The sequence below is a fragment of the Polypterus senegalus genome, chromosome 2 (assembly GCF_016835505.1).
Source record: "Polypterus senegalus isolate Bchr_013 chromosome 2, ASM1683550v1, whole genome shotgun sequence".
In the NCBI taxonomy this organism is placed as follows: Eukaryota; Metazoa; Chordata; class Cladistia; order Polypteriformes; family Polypteridae; genus Polypterus; species Polypterus senegalus.
Genome location: NC_053155.1, coordinates 130,346,653 through 130,366,271, shown reverse-complemented (window position 1 = coordinate 130,366,271; position 19,619 = coordinate 130,346,653). Strand labels below are relative to the sequence as shown.

The 19,619-nt window shown below is 34.3% G+C and overlaps 1 protein-coding gene across 15 annotated transcripts in view; it reads left to right on the top strand.

Annotated features, from left to right (window-relative positions):
- Positions 1-19,619, top strand: part of dock9b (dedicator of cytokinesis 9b) — a 389,040-nt gene that overhangs the window by 350,480 nt on the left and 18,941 nt on the right. For 8 of the 15 annotated variants that reach the window (XM_039744596.1, XM_039744605.1, XM_039744598.1 and 5 more), the window contains 5 exons: positions 4,565-4,671; positions 8,390-8,512; positions 12,086-12,199; positions 13,864-13,869; positions 18,513-18,548. In XM_039744596.1, the coding sequence (XP_039600530.1) occupies positions 4,565-4,671; positions 8,390-8,512; positions 12,086-12,199; positions 13,864-13,869; positions 18,513-18,548 (386 nt within the window). The remainder of the gene's footprint in view (positions 1-4,564; positions 4,672-8,389; positions 8,513-12,085; positions 12,200-13,863; positions 13,870-18,512; positions 18,549-19,619) is intronic. The other 7 variants (XM_039744606.1, XM_039744603.1, XM_039744593.1 and 4 more) reach the window with 2 other exon arrangements.

Sequence of the window (19,619 nt, the reverse complement as noted above, 5' to 3'; positions counted from 1 at the left end):
AGGTTCCATATGCACAACTATAGTTTTTTTTTTTTTTTTTGGAGTGCAGTGTTTGCTCTCTGTGCCCTTTCCCTTTTGTGTCTTGGGTCAATAAGATAAGATCAATGTATGTACCAGTTTGTGTGTGTTACCCCAAGAGAGAAACTCATAGTCGATACATGACATATTTATTTTACAAATAGAATATCTTTTTAAAAAGCGAGTCATGACTCCCTACAGCTTAATAATAAAAAAGGAGGATGCGAATTAATTTAATAAATTTCAATCAAATATGCAGTTTTGCTGTTTTTGTGCTAACTACATAATTGTGCATGTGTTTTTACTCATTTCAATAAAAAAAATTATAGAAACAGAACAACAAATTTGAGTATCGCACTGTAGCCATATTTGCTGAAAACATGATGGTATGCCCACCACACAGAGAGAGATGATGCTACAATATCATGGACAAAATGATACAGCCTTGCCAATGTACTGTTTCTCCTCACAATTATATAAACATATGTTTACATTTACTGGCTAAATTGAAATGTTTGTCCCATGACTGCCAAACTGAAATTGTGTAGTTTTTAGCACCAGGCTCATTGTACTTTAAGGCCTAGTGTCATACAGTGAATCATACATTTAGTTAAATTAACTAAACTGGCTATGACCTATGTAAACATTTCTATATCTTCCTTCATCAAAGGATTCCATAGCATATTTACCTGACGGAATATTAGTTACTTACAAACCAGATTCCAAAAAAGTTGGGACACTAAACAAATTGTGAATAAAAACTGAATGCAATGATGTGGAGATGGCAAATGTCAATATTTTATTTGTAATAGAACGTAGATGACAGATCAAACGTTTAATCCAAGTAAATGTATCATTTTAAAGGAAAAATATGTTGATTCAAAATTTCACGGTGTCAACAAATCCCAAAAAAGTTGGGACAAGTAGCAATAAGAGGCTGGAAAAAGTAAATTTGAGCATAACGAAGAGCTGGAAGACCAATTAACACTAATTAGGTCAATTGGCAACATGATTGGGTATAAAAAGAGCTTCTCAGAGTGGCAGTGTCTGTCAGAAGCCAAGATGGGTAGAGGATCACCAATTCCCACAATGTTGCGCAGAAAGATAGTGGAGCAATATCAGAAAGGTGTTACCCAGCAAAAAATTGCAAAGACTTTGCATCTATCATCATCAACTGTGCATAACATCATCCGAAGATTCAGAGAATCTGGAACAATCTCTGTGCGTAAGGGTCAAGGCCGTAAAACCATACTGGATGCCCGTGATCTCCGGACCCTTAAATGACACTGCACCACAAACAGGAATGCTACTGTAAAGGAAATCACAGAATGGGCTCAGGAATACTTCCAGAAACCATTGTCAGTGAACACAATCCACCATGCCATCCGCCGTTGCCAGCTGAAACTCTACAGTGCAAAGAAGAAGCCATTTCTAAGCAAGATCCACAAGCTCAGGCGTTGTCACTGGGCCAGGGATCATTTAAAATGGAGTGTGGCAAAATGGAAGACTGTTCTGTGGTCAGACGAGTCACGATTCAAGTTCTTTTGGAAATCTGGGACGCCATGTCATCCGGACCAAAGAGGACAAGGACAACCCAAGTTGTTATCAACGCTCAGTTCAGAAGCCTGCATCTCTGATGGTATGGGGTTGCATGAGTGCGTGTGGCATGGGCAGCTTGCATGTCTGGAAAGGCACCATCAATGCAGAAAAATATATTCAGGTTCTAGAACAACATATGCTCCCATCCAGACGTCATCTCTTTCAGGGAAGACCCTGCATTTTTCAACAAGATAATGCCAGACCACATTCTGCATCAATCACAACATCATGGCTGCGTAGGAGAAGGATCCGGGTACTGAAATGGCCAGTCTGCAGTCCAGATCTTTCACCTATAGAGAACATTTGGCGATCATAAAGAGGAAGGTGCAACAAAGAAGGCCCAAGACGATTGAACAGTTAGAGGCCTGTATTAGACAAGAATGGGAGAGCATTCCTATTTCTAAACTTGAGAAACTGGTCTCCTTGGTCCCCAGACGTCTGTTGATTGTTGTAAGAAGAAGGGGAGATGCCACACAGTGGTGAAAATGGTCTTGTCCCAACTTTTTTGGGATTTGTTGACACCATGAAATTCTGAATCAACATATTTTTCCCTTAAAATGATACATTTTCTCAGTTTAAACTTTTGTTCCGTGATTTATGTTCTATTCTGAATAAAATATTAGAAGTTGGCACCTCCACATCATTGCATTCAGTTTTTATTCACGATTTGTATAGTGTCCCAACTTTTTTGGAATCCGGTTTGTACTAAAATCACTGTTGCTTACTTATCATGAGTATAATAATGACTACAAACTGAAGATGTACACACAGATGGTAACAGCTAATTCTGTTTAGATTATTCCATTTAATGTATATTTATTTTTTTCCCTCTTCTTTCCCAACCATCATAAATCCAAGATAGCTTGGAGAGGAACTAAAATTGTGATTTGATTCAAGCATCAGTCTGTCCGATTTCAAACCAGCATTAACTAGCAATTAAATTGTATTTAAAATTTTATCTCAGTTTTTTCATCAAGAGTAACTGATGAATCATTTGCAGTGAAGAATGACATACATTTTAGAACCAACTAAATCAAGGTAGCATGTTGCCAGGGGTCAAAACCTGTGCTAGGACCACTGACAGCAAAATATGTCCCAAGTCTAGATAGGGTGTCAGTCCATCACAGGATGGACTCATGCATATACCTATATTTACCCAGAGCCAGAGATGTGGAATTAAAACTAAAGTAAATTGTTAAAACAAGAAGCAAACACAGGGAGGACATCTCTGGGTCTCTAGAGTGGTCCACTGCAGATCTGAGCAATCCTTATTTTAAATTAGGTTTACATTTAAACATTTAATTTATTATTATATTATCATTATAAAATTTCATACAGTGTCTAACCTTAGAATGTGAAGAGCATTGCTTTTCAGTAAATTAATAGTACTCAGTGTTGCTTTTCTGATAATTATATAGATAAGTTGACTGCTAATAAAATAATGCTGTCTTTTGGGTGAACCTAGTCTAAGCTGTCTATCACAAACTATTCCCAGCATCTTTAAGGGTAAGACAGAAACCAACCCTGGATGGTAAAGCTGTTTAAAATTATTTATATTCAGTTCATGTTATTTGTATAAAAGTCACTTTCACTTTTCAGCCCAATAGATTACACACATGATTTAAAATAAATTATAGTTAATTGAAATCCTGATAGTTAATTGATGCATTTGGAGAACACCATACGCAAACAAATTGCTGAACACATTGCACTGTGGAGTCTTCTTCTTTTGGCTGCTCCCGTTAGGGGTTGCCACAGCGGAACATCTTTTTCCATATCTTCCTGTCTTCTGCATCTTGCTCTGTTACACCCATCACCTGCATGTCCTCTGCCCATACAAAGAAGCATCAGAAACAACTGGGTGAGCTTGTTTATCTCTTGTCAGTTTGCTTATTTACATTAAAATTGTTACAACTCTGTCATTTGTGCTGTGACATTAAAGCAGGGCAAGTGGTCCTGCCTAGATGCATCTCTATGAGAAGCTAAAATGTTTTCAGTCTAGGTTTTCTTCAGGTGGTGAAGTTTCTTTTGCATCCCAGAAACTTGTAAGTGTGGATCAGTGGTCACTAGAAAACAAATCCTGTATGACTGCATAGTATACATGTGTGGCCTATAATGAACTGGTGCCCAGTTCAGAGTTGTTGCTTGCCTTGCACAAACTTATACTGGGAATCAGCTCACTATGATCCTGTAGTTGAATAAGCTGGTTTAGAGCAGGTAAACTGTAATAGAGTGCTATTTTAATGCATCTCACCTTTCATTACACAAACATGTATTCATGACATTACAAAAATAATAGTATTCATGAGTATGTAAGGTGATACCCTCAAGTCATAAGTCTACTCAACACTTGCTCTAAGTGACATCTGTTTTGGTTGTTGTTTCTTTTTGGTTTATAGCATATACAATATATGTAATGTTTGGTGTTATATTCATTGTTTATCTGTATGAGACATACAAGTAGAAATGTAGCTGTACCACTTTGTACACATGACTATATACATGAACTTGAACAAGATGTTTGGAAATTAAAACCTATTGATTAAACAGCATTTTTTAAATAAACTCTTGATACTTTTGAATTTTTTATTAATCAGGATTTTTCTTTGTGGATTGAAATATCATTCAGAAAGTAAACAACTTTTTATCTTATTTGAGCAGTTTTCCTTGGCTTAATTATCTTTCAAATATTTTGAAGCTCAGTGGACTGGCTCCTTGCCCAGGGTTTGTTCCAGCCTTTCGCCCTGTGTTGGCTGGGATTGGCTCCAGCAGACCCCCGTGACCCTGTGTTAGGATATAGCGGGTTGGACAATGACTGACTGACTGACTGACTATTTTGAAGCTTTTTTAACAATATTTTACGCACTATCTTTGTAAGTTTAGTGAAGGGGCAAACATAGGGGGTATGTTTTGTGCATATATGTTAATCTGTCTGTCTTCACTTCAGGAATGTTTAAACAAGGCTGCTCAGCCTTCCGGGTGATTACGCCAAATATCGATGAGGAGGCATCTATGATGGAAGATGTTGGAATGCAGGATGTACATTTCAATGAGGTGGGTCTGTTTAGCAGCCTACATAGACAATCATAAAGTAATTTCCATTCCACAAATGAGCAGTAATGCATGTAGCATTGGCCTTAGTAATGTAGTTAAACTTTAATCCTGATTTAAGGATTTTGCAGTTCTTCAGAATTCTTCAGTTCATTATGTATTTAAAATCGATTAGCTTTTCTTTGTTGCTTGCATAAATGGTATTGTTACAGTGTATTCTTGCCAGCTGTTAACTTTTATTTATTGGCTGTAAGAACCTAAGTTTCTAAGAAGCCTGTATTAAACAACTGAGTATAAAGTTCTCTTTAATTAAATTACTGATGCCCCAGTGCGTAATAAAAATTTAGCACCAGCATCTAACAAAAATAACCCTATTGAATCTGATAATAGCTTTTAAGAGCAAGAAAGTATGAAATCTGTTCAGTTAAAATGTTGCTTTTGACATCTCCCGAGTTAAAAATATCTACTACCTCTTATTCTTTGGCAGAACTAATATAGAAAGAAAATACAAACTATTCTACTTGTACATAAATATTTTCAGTATCATATTCACTCTTTCATTCACCCGTATTTTACTTGCTACAGGGATACACAATGCCTTTAAAAAGTATTCACCAACGTGAAATTGTTCGCATGTTATTGGTATACAACATTAAATCACAGTGGATTAACTTTGATTTTTTTTAATTGATCAACAGAAAAGACTTTTTAATGTCAAAGTACAAATATAAAACAAAATATTTAATCACAAAAATATTCTCCCCCTTCAAGTCAATATTTACACCACAAGCTAGATCTTCCAGGTACAGGTACAGTTAGTTGTACTACAATCAGCTGAAACCTTTTGACTACACACAAGTGATCTAAACCAACTAGCTGCACCAGTGAGGATTTAGGTGTGCCATATTAAAGGGAGTGAATACATATGTTATTTTGTATTTTATATTTTAAATTATTTTAGGTCACTTTACAGAGGTCTGTTTTCATTTTTTCTTTATAGAATCTTTTTCTGCTAAGTATCAAAAGTCAAATTACATTCACTGTGATTCAATGTTCTATTGCGATAAAATGAGAAAATTTCCATAGGGATTAGTACTTTTATAGGCACTGACTTTTGAGCTATAAAATGAATTAGACATTTTTATACATTATAATTTCTTGTGCTCTAGATTACACATTTAGTACACAATGAAATATAATAAAAGTAGATCAATCAAAAAGTGAAGGTAATTTGTGTGTAAAACTAATTCCAATATCAGAAAACAAAATTCCAAAATGGTGTTACTCAACTATGGTTAGCCAAATTGTCATACAGTAGTACAGTCAAGGTGTAAATATGCCCATTCCATTATTTAGTTACACAATGTCTGTATATGGGAATGGGTTTTTGTGATCAGATGGGGTCAAGCACATACACAATTACCACTATTTGTACTGAATTGAACATTAACAATGTTTTTTTCACTAGAGTAGAGGAGGACTAATGATAATACAAAGAAAGCATTTAGTCATGAAGTGGCACCTAAGATGTGTTTTTGTTGTAATAAGAGGACGTCATTTAGGGCAGATATTCAAGACATGATTAACCTGAGTGAGTTCAAAGTTGTGTTTCTTAAGGTAATAAAATAACATTTGCCCATCTGATTTTAAAAGGTCATTGCTTGTTCATAGTTCATGCCTGATCTAAGAAAACAAAGTTTCTTCAAAGGAGGAATGTGTGAGGTTTGCATGTTTCAGTCTGATAAAGATATTCTTAATCTGCAATTCACTTATCAGTTAGGGAATAACATATGATTAACCAACAAACCAGAGAATGGGGCATTAAATATGCAACACACAGCACTCTGCACATTATTAGGGCTAATGTTTTTTATTATTATAATTATTATTTTGCTTTTTTTAATCTGTAATAGATTGTTTTGGAAAATATTAATAGTAAAAGTAGATTGAATTTGTTTTGAAATGATATAGGATCATCCACTTCAACCAAATAAAAGTCTTATGAAAAAAGTTACTAGTAAAATATAAAGGCAACATATCATAGGATAAAGTGTGTCGCTTTTGAGTATTTCTTTTAATAAATGCACAGAATTATGCACAATGTAGTCAGTATTTTTAATACTGATGTCAGTTGTTCTGATACTTTGTCTAGACCGGTGGTTCTGAAGTTCAGTCCTGGGGTACCACTATGGCTGTAGGTTTTTATTCCAAATGGTGTTACAAAGTAATAAGTCACTCATAATATCTTATTGAACTGATTTCTTAATTAGCTGGCCTTCTATTTTTTTTTTTATTTTACTTTAAAAATTGTTTTATAGGATGATATGAACATTTAGGTGAAATTCAAAAGTTTGTATTGTATTCTTTTACCATTTTCTTTTTGATATACCTTTTTCTGTTTAGTTTGCATCACAAACCCTGATAATAACGAGCAGAGCAGACCAGGTACAAATAATCTCAACTTCTTAAAGAGACCAGCTACTTCAGTGTCCCTTTCACTTGTGTGCTAATTAGTAAGACAGTGGCACTGTTGTTATCAGAGAGCTATATGCATGAGAGTACTCTCAAATGGAATGTTGCCCTGTCCAGAGTTTGTTCTAGCCTTGCACTTGATACTGCCTGTTTGAGCTCCAACAACTATAACCCAGACCTGGTTCAAGTTGACTCCATGCTGGATAGATGGATTTTCAAACTATTCTGGTATCACAGTAGCCTCATGTCCTCTAGCAGCTCTGTTTAGCATAATGCCCAGTGGGGCATTGATTCCTGTAATAAGTTTCACTACACTGCTAGTATACCAACTTTTCGTGTTGAAATGGAAGACCCACCTGCAAAAACACAATAGGAAAAAAAAGTTTTTGAAAAATTTAATTAATGTTATGACTAGCAATTAACAGTTGCTTTTAGAATCTGACATTTATCAATTTTGTCCTTAATTGTTTGAATGTGCTGAAGAACTGCTAACTTTGGGAATATTCCAGTACCTTTCAGTAATTATTAGATTATAAATCTTATTTCTCTGCAATATTTTAATGTTAGAGATCAGATCTGAATAAGATGCATTAGTGCTTGTCTTGATTGGTCTATAATATATACATTGCAATGAAACAGTCTATCAAAGTCTATAAAATAATGTTATAAATATAAAAAGCAGAGAATATTTGTATGTCATGAGACCCCACAAAAGATCACTTAATATAGAGTTTTCCTTTAAGTGTTAATATGGCATAATATTTTAACATTTTTTATATATACAGTATAATTTACATAAATGCATGTACACACATACATATCTTAACAGAATGTATGTTTTTTTTGACATTAAAATGTTTTACTGTAAATGAACAGAACAATAAAATTGTCTTGAAAAATGTATATGTTGTTTTTGAAAAGAAAGAAAATTACATCAAGCATTTATTGATTTTTTTCACTTTGTGCTTTGCATTGGTTGCTTCTACAGCTACTACAAAAAGTGTCCAGTACTAATGTTTAGAGAACACAAAAGACATACATAAAGTAGGTTATAATAAATAAATAAGAACCATGTAACATACTAGAATGAATAGTAGTCCCACTGAAAGGAGTTATTGAAATTATAATACACTTTTTACTAAATTGCAAGTCTTGTTCAAAGCCTTGCCATTTGTCATTTCCAAATGAGTTAATGTCTAGTGTAGATTTAATTTAAACTGCATTTCCTTGTTTTTTATTGTTTTCACAGGATGTGCTAATGGAGCTACTTGAACAGTGTGCAGATGGTTTGTGGAAAGCTGAAAGATACGAGCTGATTGCTGATATTTATAAGCTTATTATTCCTATTTATGAAAAACGTAGAGATTTTGAGGTAAGAGACTTTGTAAATTTATTACAGTAGATTAACATACATATGATTGGTATATTTAATTTAGACATTTGGCTTCTTAACAAATGTTGAATTTTAATAGTGGTTAGATAAGGGACATTATTTATGCATAGTACTTTCTTTATGAAGCCTGCTGCTTAATGGTGAAATTACAGGCTTTATAAAGTATGTTATGTCCCTGAGACGATATGATCACATATTAGGGAAATTAGCTTGTAACAACATTGCTACCAAGTGGACATTTCACCCATATTTCTGACTCCAGGAGTGTCTGGTTGGGGGTGGCGGGGCTTGGGGGTCCAAAAATTCACGGAATTGGTCAATGACACTGTAGTAGAGTGTAGCTATTGAGTATGTCGCTAAGTATTTATGCCTGAAGTCTTGTTAATCAGTCTGCCAAGTGGAGCTGTGCTGACTTGAATGCCTGTTTCTGACATTTATTTTACAGTTGTGTGCCTAATTTCAGTCATTTTATTTTCTCCAGGATAAAAAAAAAAGCATGCCAGGTCATGTTGAACATCAAAACAACAACAATCATAAGTTTTCACATTAACAGACTTGTTAATAAAGAGTTTCCTAACAATCAGACTGTTAATATGCAGAATTTCACTAAACTACTTAGGTGTCTATGGGAAAGCACCTTAAAAAAAGGAGTCCATGACAACATCCCTATGCAGACTGTTGCACAGTGGCAGTGCACCTGCACACACCTGCTTTTAGGCAAAATGTTTTTGTCTCCAAAACCCGCATCTTTTTCCCCCCAAAAGATTAAACAGAAGAAAATTTGCAAATTGGTTGAAAATCTAGAAAAATATCGCTGGAGGCTCTAAACAGGTTATCAAAAGATGAGAACTGGCAATTTTTTCAAGAATGAAAGAAGTGTAGGGACAAGTGTATTACATCCCAAGGGGTGTATTTTGACAGTGAGTAAAATGGAATTGCTTAAAGTTGCATAATAATTTTTTTGGGTCCTTTCCCTTAGCCCTAATTTTACATCAACAGTTAATTTCCAAAATTATTATTTCCATAAAGGTAAAAACCTTGAACCTATAAAACTTTTTTTAAATAGTTTGTTCTCCCAAGAATATATTGAACACAATTACTAGCATCACTGAATAGCTTAAGTAAAACCAAATAAATGTGCACCCTTGATTAAAAAATCTTTATCTTTTTATTTTCTCGTATACATAGTTAAGAGAAAGTATAGGAATGGTGAAAAAATTCAACCTCGAGATTCTTGACGTTTAGACCTTTCTGAGTCTTTAAATACCATTTCTTAAATTATGTCTGTCAGTGTGTAAACATGATAACTAGGTCAGTGAGGTTTTGTACACCTGCTTTATATCAAAAATAAGGAATCCAATCAACCTTTGGGCCACTTCCATCAACTGGAAGTGGTACTTTAACTGAATACTTTAGCAGATATCAAGTAAAGTATGGTTATATTTACAAATAGATTATTCAAATTTTGTATAGATATTTATTATGATAAAAAAATAAACATATATGAAATTTGAGAAAATTACTCAACTGGAAGTAGTATTTTATTTAAATAACCATCCAAATTTTTTGTATCAAGTAAATATAAATGTGTACACAATATTAATAACTATATTCAATATAACGCATATTCTTTCAGTAACTATTATTAATTTTATTTTTTTATACATCATCAATTTAACAATAATGTGTAAACATTGAAAATGCCATGTAAATATAAAGATGTAATGGGAAGAAAAGCTGCTGCATCCCCGTCGTGTTCCTGGTAATATATTTAATTTTATGATTTTTTGTTTTATTTCCGCTATCATTATCATAATTAAATGTAGCTAAATTCAGTTTTACCTATAGCAATTTGCTGCAACAAATGGTATATAATACTATCACTTTTTCTATGCTTTTAGGTGACTATAACTCTATTTATTTTGCACATAATCTAGATAATGCATATGTAATCATAAAATAATACCACCACAATTTTCAACCTCCTTAAGTGCAAAAATATCATTTAAATATAAAATTTGATAATAAATAGAGATAAATGATTGTGTATCTATATTATCAATTAGTTATGTTGAGAAACAAAGACATATGGTATTTGAGAAATATTGTGCAAGTGGAAGTGGTTCTGGTGACCTTTTCCTCTATCTCAATATATGAGAAAGTCGAGGGGAGTGCACTCTGAATTTTTTTTTTTTTTTCTTCTGTTACCCAGGAATTCCTTTGTTGGCAGTTTCTGTTTTTCTAGGCTATAAATGTGAGGTTGTACATGTGTAAAATCCTATTTTTGTTCATCAGTGTGCCTAAACCTAAAAAGGTTTAAACTCAGATGAGACTAAAGGTTCTAGACCTACACAAATTAGGCAGAAGTTGTAAAAAAAATTAATAGGCAGCTGAAAATACCATTACGCATAAAAAGGCCATAATAAAAAAAGTTGAAAATGTGCTAGAGAGAGTATCCATGAGTATACTGCCTCCACATACTGTGAAAAGCCCACCTCCATGAAAAGAAGAATTTTGAGAAAGTTCTATGAAAGAAGCCCTCTTTAAATCAAACTACAAAATGCAGTGTCAGAAGTTTGCCCGGCATCACTGTAAATACAATTTAATAGACAGATGAGACAAACATTTTGGTCATGCACACCATCACCATACCCACTGTGAAGTTTGTTGCCGGATTATTGATACTTTGGCTACGTTTTACTGCAGGTTATGCAGAGGTTGTTGTTTAAGATTAACAGAAGAAAGAATTCCAGTACATACCCGGAAATTTTCTCCCACAACCTGTCTATCTCTGCCAGAAGATTGGAAATTGGCCATTAATGGGCCTTTGGACAGCAACCGCAAACACATGTTAAAATAAAAATAGAAATTGTTGCAAAAACGCAAAATTAACTTTTGCAATGGCCATCTCGTTCTTCAGATTTGAACCAAAATGAAAACCTGTGGTGTGAATTAAACAGAGCAGGCTACAAGCAAAATCTAAAAATATTTTAAAAATTCAAATATTCTTTATGGAAGTTCATCTTGTATATTTGTTTATATGTTTAATTAATTTACATGAAGGGTGACAATAAATCTGGCGCTGACTGCATTCTATAAACATTTGTTGTAGCGAGATACAATGACACAGTGGCTGATATTCCTGCCTTACTGATCCAGTGTCTTAATTTCAAATACCACACCTGACTGTTTTTGTATGGAGTATAACTTTCTCCCATACCTACTTAGGTTTTCCTCTGAGTGCTCACTCAGTGGAAGTGTTTACATGAGTGTATTTGTGACTGGGCCCCATGAATGGACTGGTTTCCCATTCAGAGTTGTTTCTCACCTTTCACTTAGTGCTCCAGGGTTAAGCTCCAGCACTCCATAGCACTAAATTGGATTAGACAAGTTTGAGAATGTTTGGTTACATTATGTTATTTTTACTGAAGTATAACTTTTCTACATACTGTACAGTAATCTTTATGAAAGGCATTACGTAAAGCTCCACTCTTTGCTGCAAATGAACCAGCACCATATCATGTCATGTACTTTGCATTTTATTTCTTTCAGAAACTTTCCCACTTGTATGACACACTGCACCGGGCCTACAGCAAAGTGACAGAAGTTATGCATACAGGAAAACGGCTTCTTGGAACATACTTTAGAGTGGCCTTCTTTGGGCAGGTATGTGAAAATAAACTTTTGCATTGTGACTGGTTAATGGAACCTTTCATATTAAGATTATCCCAGTCCTTAATAAACTGATTTATCAGTTTTTGTGAAAGGCTTTTCCAGAAGGAAAAAGTAAAATTTGAATCCCATTTCATATAAACTTGGGTTGCCTAAACAGGTACAAAATGTGTAGAAACTAGTTAAAACTAAACTTACTACATCACTCATTTAAAAGAGTTGGAACAACGTATGTCAGTGGGAGTTTTCTTTGAAAAATATTTCATGGTGAATTTTTAAATTAATATGGACTATAAAGATGTATTTAAAGACTTAAAATCTGAAGGACAACCAGCTAACTTAGATAAACCTGAAACTTGACCATAAAAACCGATGATGGTGGTGATGAAAAATTAAAGATATTAATCTGTAAATGAATACTGTATGTGTTTGTAAGACCACTGTGAAAACCTTCACAGAATTTGATCTGTTAACAGCAAAAGTTACAAGTATATGAATAAAGCAGCTGATCAGACTTCAGGGTGTTTGATGTCTAAAAGTGACAATATTTCGCAGTATGACTAGAGGTAGATTTTCCCAATACCATATCTAACAGCCACATTATTACATTACTGTTGAAATATAGCTCAACCACACATATCTTCCCTGTCTTCTAGTAAACTGTTATGACATTTCGTGACACTTCTTTGGGGTCCTTGTTTTATTCCAGTGAAGTGAGCAAAGCAGCTATTTGTTGTTTAAAAAAAAAAGACAAAGAAACCTCAAACCAATAATTTTTGCTCCTTTGTTGGTTAGGGATTTGCTTCAATCAGATCTGTATTGCAGAGACATTTGAAATGAAGATTAAATTGATTTTCTATTCCAGATAATTATTATTGTTATGTTTGTGATCTCAGAAGAAAAGACATAGAAAAAGAATATTATTAAAGATCCCAGGCTAGAAAATCTTCCATCCCTAACAATTAATGATGCTGGCAATGAAACCCATCTACAGCAATTGAAAATGATTAAGATATTTTTTTGTCAACAAAACAGAAATGTCAGTTCCAAAGTAAGCTCTGTGCTAGTTGTGATTGTGTATTTTTAATGCCCAAGAGATTAATTCTATATTTGCAAAGTTTAGGATAGCCGAATTAGGTGGTACAAGGCTAACAGTTAAGAATAAAACATAAGCAATGTCTACAGTGATGAAGGGGATCAGAAAGACTGAAGGAGTTGGAGCCACAGCCAAATGGAGACAGAAAAGCTATGGAGGCATGGTATACCAATAGTGAGCAGATTTGTGTCAGTAAAATGGAAAAACAAAAGAAAGCCTTGGGTGTGTCAAAGGCAACGTTGCTTAATCGGGCATACATAGACTTAACCTTACCCACTTGTCTACCTTTAGATTGGATTTTCAGGCTGGTTACAATCATGTCCAGAGTGGTACAGAGTTTAAAATGACATTAACTAATTTTTAGAGCCTTTGTGTTTTTCTTTTTCCTTTTTTGTTAAAGCTTGTCACTGTAATTCTGATGCATGGATGCTCCTTTTACTGCAAAATGCTATGCAAGTGTTATACAATAAAAAAACAAATATCCGCCATGCCTTTTCCTCTGAAAATATGTAATCAAATCTTTATGCTTTCATTTTTTTTTTCCTTTTATTCTTCTTTTAAGGCAGCGGTAAGTTTTTAATGTAGCCCTTTGCTGTTAAATGTGAAAAGGCTCAAATGCTTTAGTGTGGTGTGTTTTTTTTTTCTTCTTCTTTCAGATCCGCTTACTTTGCATTCTGTAAGTGTATATACATATACAGTGTATATAAAAATTAAAGGTGTAACAGTTCATAGATTTCTTCTGAATTGTTTTGGATAAAGCTTATATTCCACTGATTAATAAGTTATAAAGAGATTTTGAAAAAGTGTAATCTAACTTGTTAAAAAAAAAAAAAACCAAAGTAAGGTTATTTACAATATGCATGCCTGCTGCACTGTATTTTCATATGGAAAGCAGAGAACAGAAGCCTCTTAATAATCCAGCAGATATTTAATTTGCTTAAAGGCACATTTTGGTGTTTTAACATATTGTGTTCTTTTGTGTGAAAAAGTGTCATAATAGCTTTTAATGCGTTGTCTTATTTTGCATTTGAATGTGCAAAAATTTGGCAAGATTCACCTCACTTAACTTTCACTTATACTGGATAGGCAAGACCGCCTCATCTTTAGCAATGCTTTCCAGCCTCACCTAGGGCATTTCTAGATTTTTTTCAGGCCAGTTAAGAGAAATAAGCCCTCCACTGTTTCCTGGGTCTGTCCTAGCTTTTTGCCCAATGTGTTTGGCACAACAGACCAACAAGAAGCAACCTTGGACATCTTAACAGTATGTGCCCAAAGGATCTCACCTGACTTTTCTCAGTTTGGAGAAGCAGTGGTTCCAAGCTCCTCCTAGTTGGCAAGCTTTCCTTAAAATTAACACTGTATGGCTTTATGGCTACATTTTTAAATTATCTGACTTCATACCCATTTGAATTACTTGTGATTTCATAAAAGCTGCATTTATTAGTTGGAGATCTGTAATAAAGACAGAAGGATATAGGTATCATGCCATACTTAAAGGTGCAGGTATAATTTAGAAGATCATCTAGCTTTTAGCTGGAATGCTAGGTCCCCTTATCACATTCCTCCATACTCATCATAAGTAGGGAAAAATTGTGTAGTTATAACAGAACCTTCTCATTCAGTGTTTTTTTATTTTGATATTTAATTGATGGTCTGACAAAATATATCTTTCTTTTTTGATTATCAATTTTATTTTTACCCATTTTGATATTTGCATATCTAAACATTGCTTCTTAAGTCCAATAGCACAATGAACATTTTGCAGTATCTTGCAATACATTGTAAAATAAATGTTTTTGTGTGTAAGAGGAGAAATGGCAATTACTAGCATTAGTGTGATTGCAGAGATTCCAATACATACAACCACTGCACCACCTTGTCATCTTTTAGTTAAATCAAACAGTTAAAATCACTATTTTGTACATTAAGTGAAAAACTGTTCATGCAAGTAAACATAGCATTATGTAACTTTATGCTTGTTCACAGCTATTGATGTTTGTCAATAAGTGCTTGCATTTCGTTTCCTGTCTGATGTACTTAGCTTTGATTCCATTTCTCCTAAAATATAGTTTTGCAAAGTTTCGTATTAAAGTTACATTAAGATTATATTACATAAGTCATCTATATTTTAGGCTTAAACATCTGAATCTCAGTTATGACCTCAACTGACTGCCCTACTCCACAAATGTTAGGATTCATCTCATAGAGCTAGGGATAGACCATGTATCAAAGGGTATGTTATTTAATGTAACTCCATATGTCTTTTAGACACATATGTATGCTCGTAAAAATATGATGTGATCTTAAATTTAAGTCAAAAAAGGGAATAATACATTACAATATTATATAGTAATGGGGAATCAAATCATAATGCTATCTACACTCACCGGCCAACTTCTTGTTAATGTAAATATCTATTCAGTCAATCACATGGCAGAAACTCAATGCATTTTGACATGTAGACATTGTCAAGATGACCTTCTGAATTCTGTCTAAGCTTAAGAACAGGGAAGAAAGGTGATTTTAGTGACTTTGAATGTAGCATGGTTGTTGATGCCAGATGGGTTGGTCTGAGTACAGTAATCCCTCCTCGATCGCTGGGGTTTGCGTTCCAGAACCCCCTGCGATAGATGAAAATCCACGTAGTAGAAACCATATGTTTGTATGGTTATTTTTATATAATTTAAGCCCTTATAAACTCTCCCACACTGTTAACATTATTAGAGCCCTCTAGACATGAAATAACACCCTTTAGTCAAAGGTTTAAACTGTGCTCCATGACAAGACAGAGATGACAGTTCTTTCTCACAATTAAAAGAATGCAAACATATCTTCCTCTTCAAAGAATGCGTGTCAGGAGCAGAGAATGTCAGAGAGAGAAAGAGCGAGAGAAAAGCAAACAATCAAAAAATCAATACGTACTTTTGGGCTTTTAAGTATGCCGAAGCACCGCGATAAAACGGCATTTTTTAGAGGAGTGTCCGTATCCTCTAGGCAAACAGCCTCTGTGCAAACAGCCCCTCTGCTCACACCCCCTCTGTCAGGCGCAGAGAATGTCAGAGAGTGAGAGAGACAGAGAAAAGCAAACAATCAAGCGCCGTGCGGGAAGCATATCGTATATCATTGAGGAGTTTTATTTAATACGTAATATATGCTCTGATTGGGTAGCTTCTAAGCCATCCACCAATAGCGTTCCTTGTATGAAATCAACTGGGCAAACAAAATGAGGAAGCATGTACCATAAATTAAAAGACCCATTGTCCATAGAAATCCGCGAACCAGCGAAAAATCCGTGATATATATTTAGATATGCTTACATTTAAAATCCGCGATGGAATGAAGCCGCGAAAGTCGAAGTGCGATATAGCAAGGGATCACTGTATTTCAGAAACTGCTGATCTACTAGGATTTTCATGCACAATCATCTCTAGGGTTTACAGAGAATAGTCCAAAAAAGGAAAATATTCAGTGAGCAACAGTTCTCTGGCTGAAAATACCATGTTGATGCCAGAGGTCAGAGGAGAATGACCAAACCGGTTCAAGCTAATACAAAGGCAATAGCAACTCAAATAAACACTTGTTACAACTGAGCTATGCAGAAGAGCACCTCTGAATGCATAACACTTTGAACCTTGAAACAGATGGGCTATAGCAACAGGAGACCACACCAGGTGTGATTCTTGTCAGTTAAGAACAGGCAACTGAATCTAAAATTCACACTCACCGAAATTTGACAATAGAAGACTGGAAAATGTTGACAGCTCTGATGTGTCTCAATTTCTGATGCAAAATTCTGAGGGTGGGATCAGAATTTGGCATCAACAGCATGAAAGCATGGATTCATCCTGCCTTGTATTAATGTTTCAGGCTGGTGGTGGTGGTGTAATGGTGTGGGGAATATGTTCTTTGCGTACCAAATGAGCATCATTTAAATGCCACAGCCTACCTGAGTATTCTTGTTGACCATGCCCATCCCTTTATGACCACAATGTACTCATCTTCTGATGGCTACTTCAAGGAGGATAATGCACTATGTCACAAAGCTCATATTATCTCAAACTGGTTTCATTGTGCTCAAATGGCCTTCACAGTCACCAAATTTCAATCCTACAGAACACTTTTGAGATATGATGGAATGGGAGATTCGCATCATGGATGTGCAGCTGACAAATCTGCAGCAATTCCATGATGCCCTCATGCCAATATGGGCCAAAGTCCCAGTGGAATGTTTTCAGCACCTTCTTGAATCTATGCCACAAAGAATTACAGCAGTTCTGAAAGTAAAAGGGGGTCCAACCCAGTACTGGCAAGGTGTACCTAATAAAGTAGCTGGTGAGTCTATTAAGAAACTTGATAAAAATATTATAGTATTATTGTATCATGAGTCAAATATACTGTTTTTTATTTTGTTTTTTTTATATGTTATATTAGTTTCCAATACTGAAAGGGAAATGATGGTTTTAATTTGTTTGGCATGGATGCTATTAAATATGACATGGTGACACCTCTTCTTCAGAGTAGTGCTTAGAAAATGAACCAGTGTCATCTGTTTTACAGTACATGAACACAAAAGCCAGCATACCAAATTTGTATTTGAAAATTGTTTGCCTTATATACAGTATATGGTAAAATGTTACTTTTTTGTCATCTTGACTGATTAATTTTATTTCTAAGGTATACACAGATGTCTTCAACAAATGTATTTTTTCCTTGTGATTTAAAACATGATTCAAGCCATTGAATTAGTGAACTGTTACACCCCTAATTTATACACATACATATGGTATATACAATCAGTTTGTTTTATATATATGTATTCATTTATACACATATATATATATATATATATATATATTGCACATTTTAAATCATCTGTCAAGTACCAATAATAGTTACCAGTCTCTCACTGACTTGCTTCTGTGGCTTGCTAGTAACAGTGCATGTAGCCGAACCTAATTGTAACTGTTTTCTTCCCTGCTGTTAAACTCACTTTCTCATCTTTTTTTTATTTCTGCATCTGAGTTCTTATTTTGAGTTATGCTGTCTTAATATTTTTAATTCTTATAGATTGTTAAACTGGGTCTTTATATGTAAAAGTGCTCATTTTGTTGGATAGAAATTGTTTATTTTAATTTTTCTCCAGTCTGGCACATCCATCTAGACTAAGAAAATAACTTAAACTTTGTTCTTTATTGTTTTACAACCCTATAGCAGTACCAGTTTACTGACAGTGAGACAGATGTCGAGGTAAATGAATTCTAGCAACGCAAGTAATGCAGTAATGTTGCTGCATTAGCGTTTGTGACTTTTGGTGTGGTTCTGTCAGTGTAGTCAGATCACTCACCACTCGTGCTCCATTATTCCTGGCAGCACATCCATTTCAGCATCTCCGACTTTCTAGTGGGAAGGGAAGAGGGTGTATCTATTTCTGTCAACTTTATTTATTCTAAAATATAAAAAAAACAAAACTTGTCTTTTATTCTTTCACTGCATTGTTAAAGTGATAAACTCTTTTGCATAATTAAAAGTGATTACATCTACTAAATTGTTTACTTATAACAGTTTCTCTTTAAAAAATGAAAGGTGTTTGGTGACGCATGAAATGGATAGTCAAATCAAGTTTTCTGAAACAGAAAAACTTATATACTTACCCTGTCCCACCACCCCACTGAACTACTAAATGTTTGGCTTCTGTAATCCTTACTTATATTTTTTTATTTAATGTTTTTTTTTCTTTTTTTTATAGAAAGTAGTGTTAATTTTAGTAGATTGTTGTTGTCAAGAAAAACACTTTTGACAATTCATCCCAAAGTCATTAATCTGCTAATAAGGGTTATTTTGTGTGTGGATCTAGAACTGTAACAGCTCTTTATAAATACTTAATAGTAATGTAAGTATATTCAGAGCTCACTTGCAAAAAAAAAAATGGAAGTTTTAAATCAAAAGTAAGCTGATGCAAAAATTATTGCTGTTTGTTACTAAACAATAACATTTTAAAAATGTACTGTAGCCTGTTCCAAATGCTGTTACTTCAGCACTTGGGACATCTGAATGAGTATTTTATTAAATTATCAAATTTATTTTACTTCTGTATAAAAGGATCAAACATTTTCATAGGCTAAATTCTTAATTTTCACTACTGTGGAAGGATGGAAACATTATGCTTTGACGCTTTAGCAACTTCAATCATAGAAAATTCAAAGCTAGCCTAAGAGATGGCTTGTTTGTTTCTTTCTTGCATTAAAACCGTCCAAACATTTTTTTAATGTATCTCATTATTTTTGCCAGCTTTTCTCAAACTGATTTGACCATAATTTA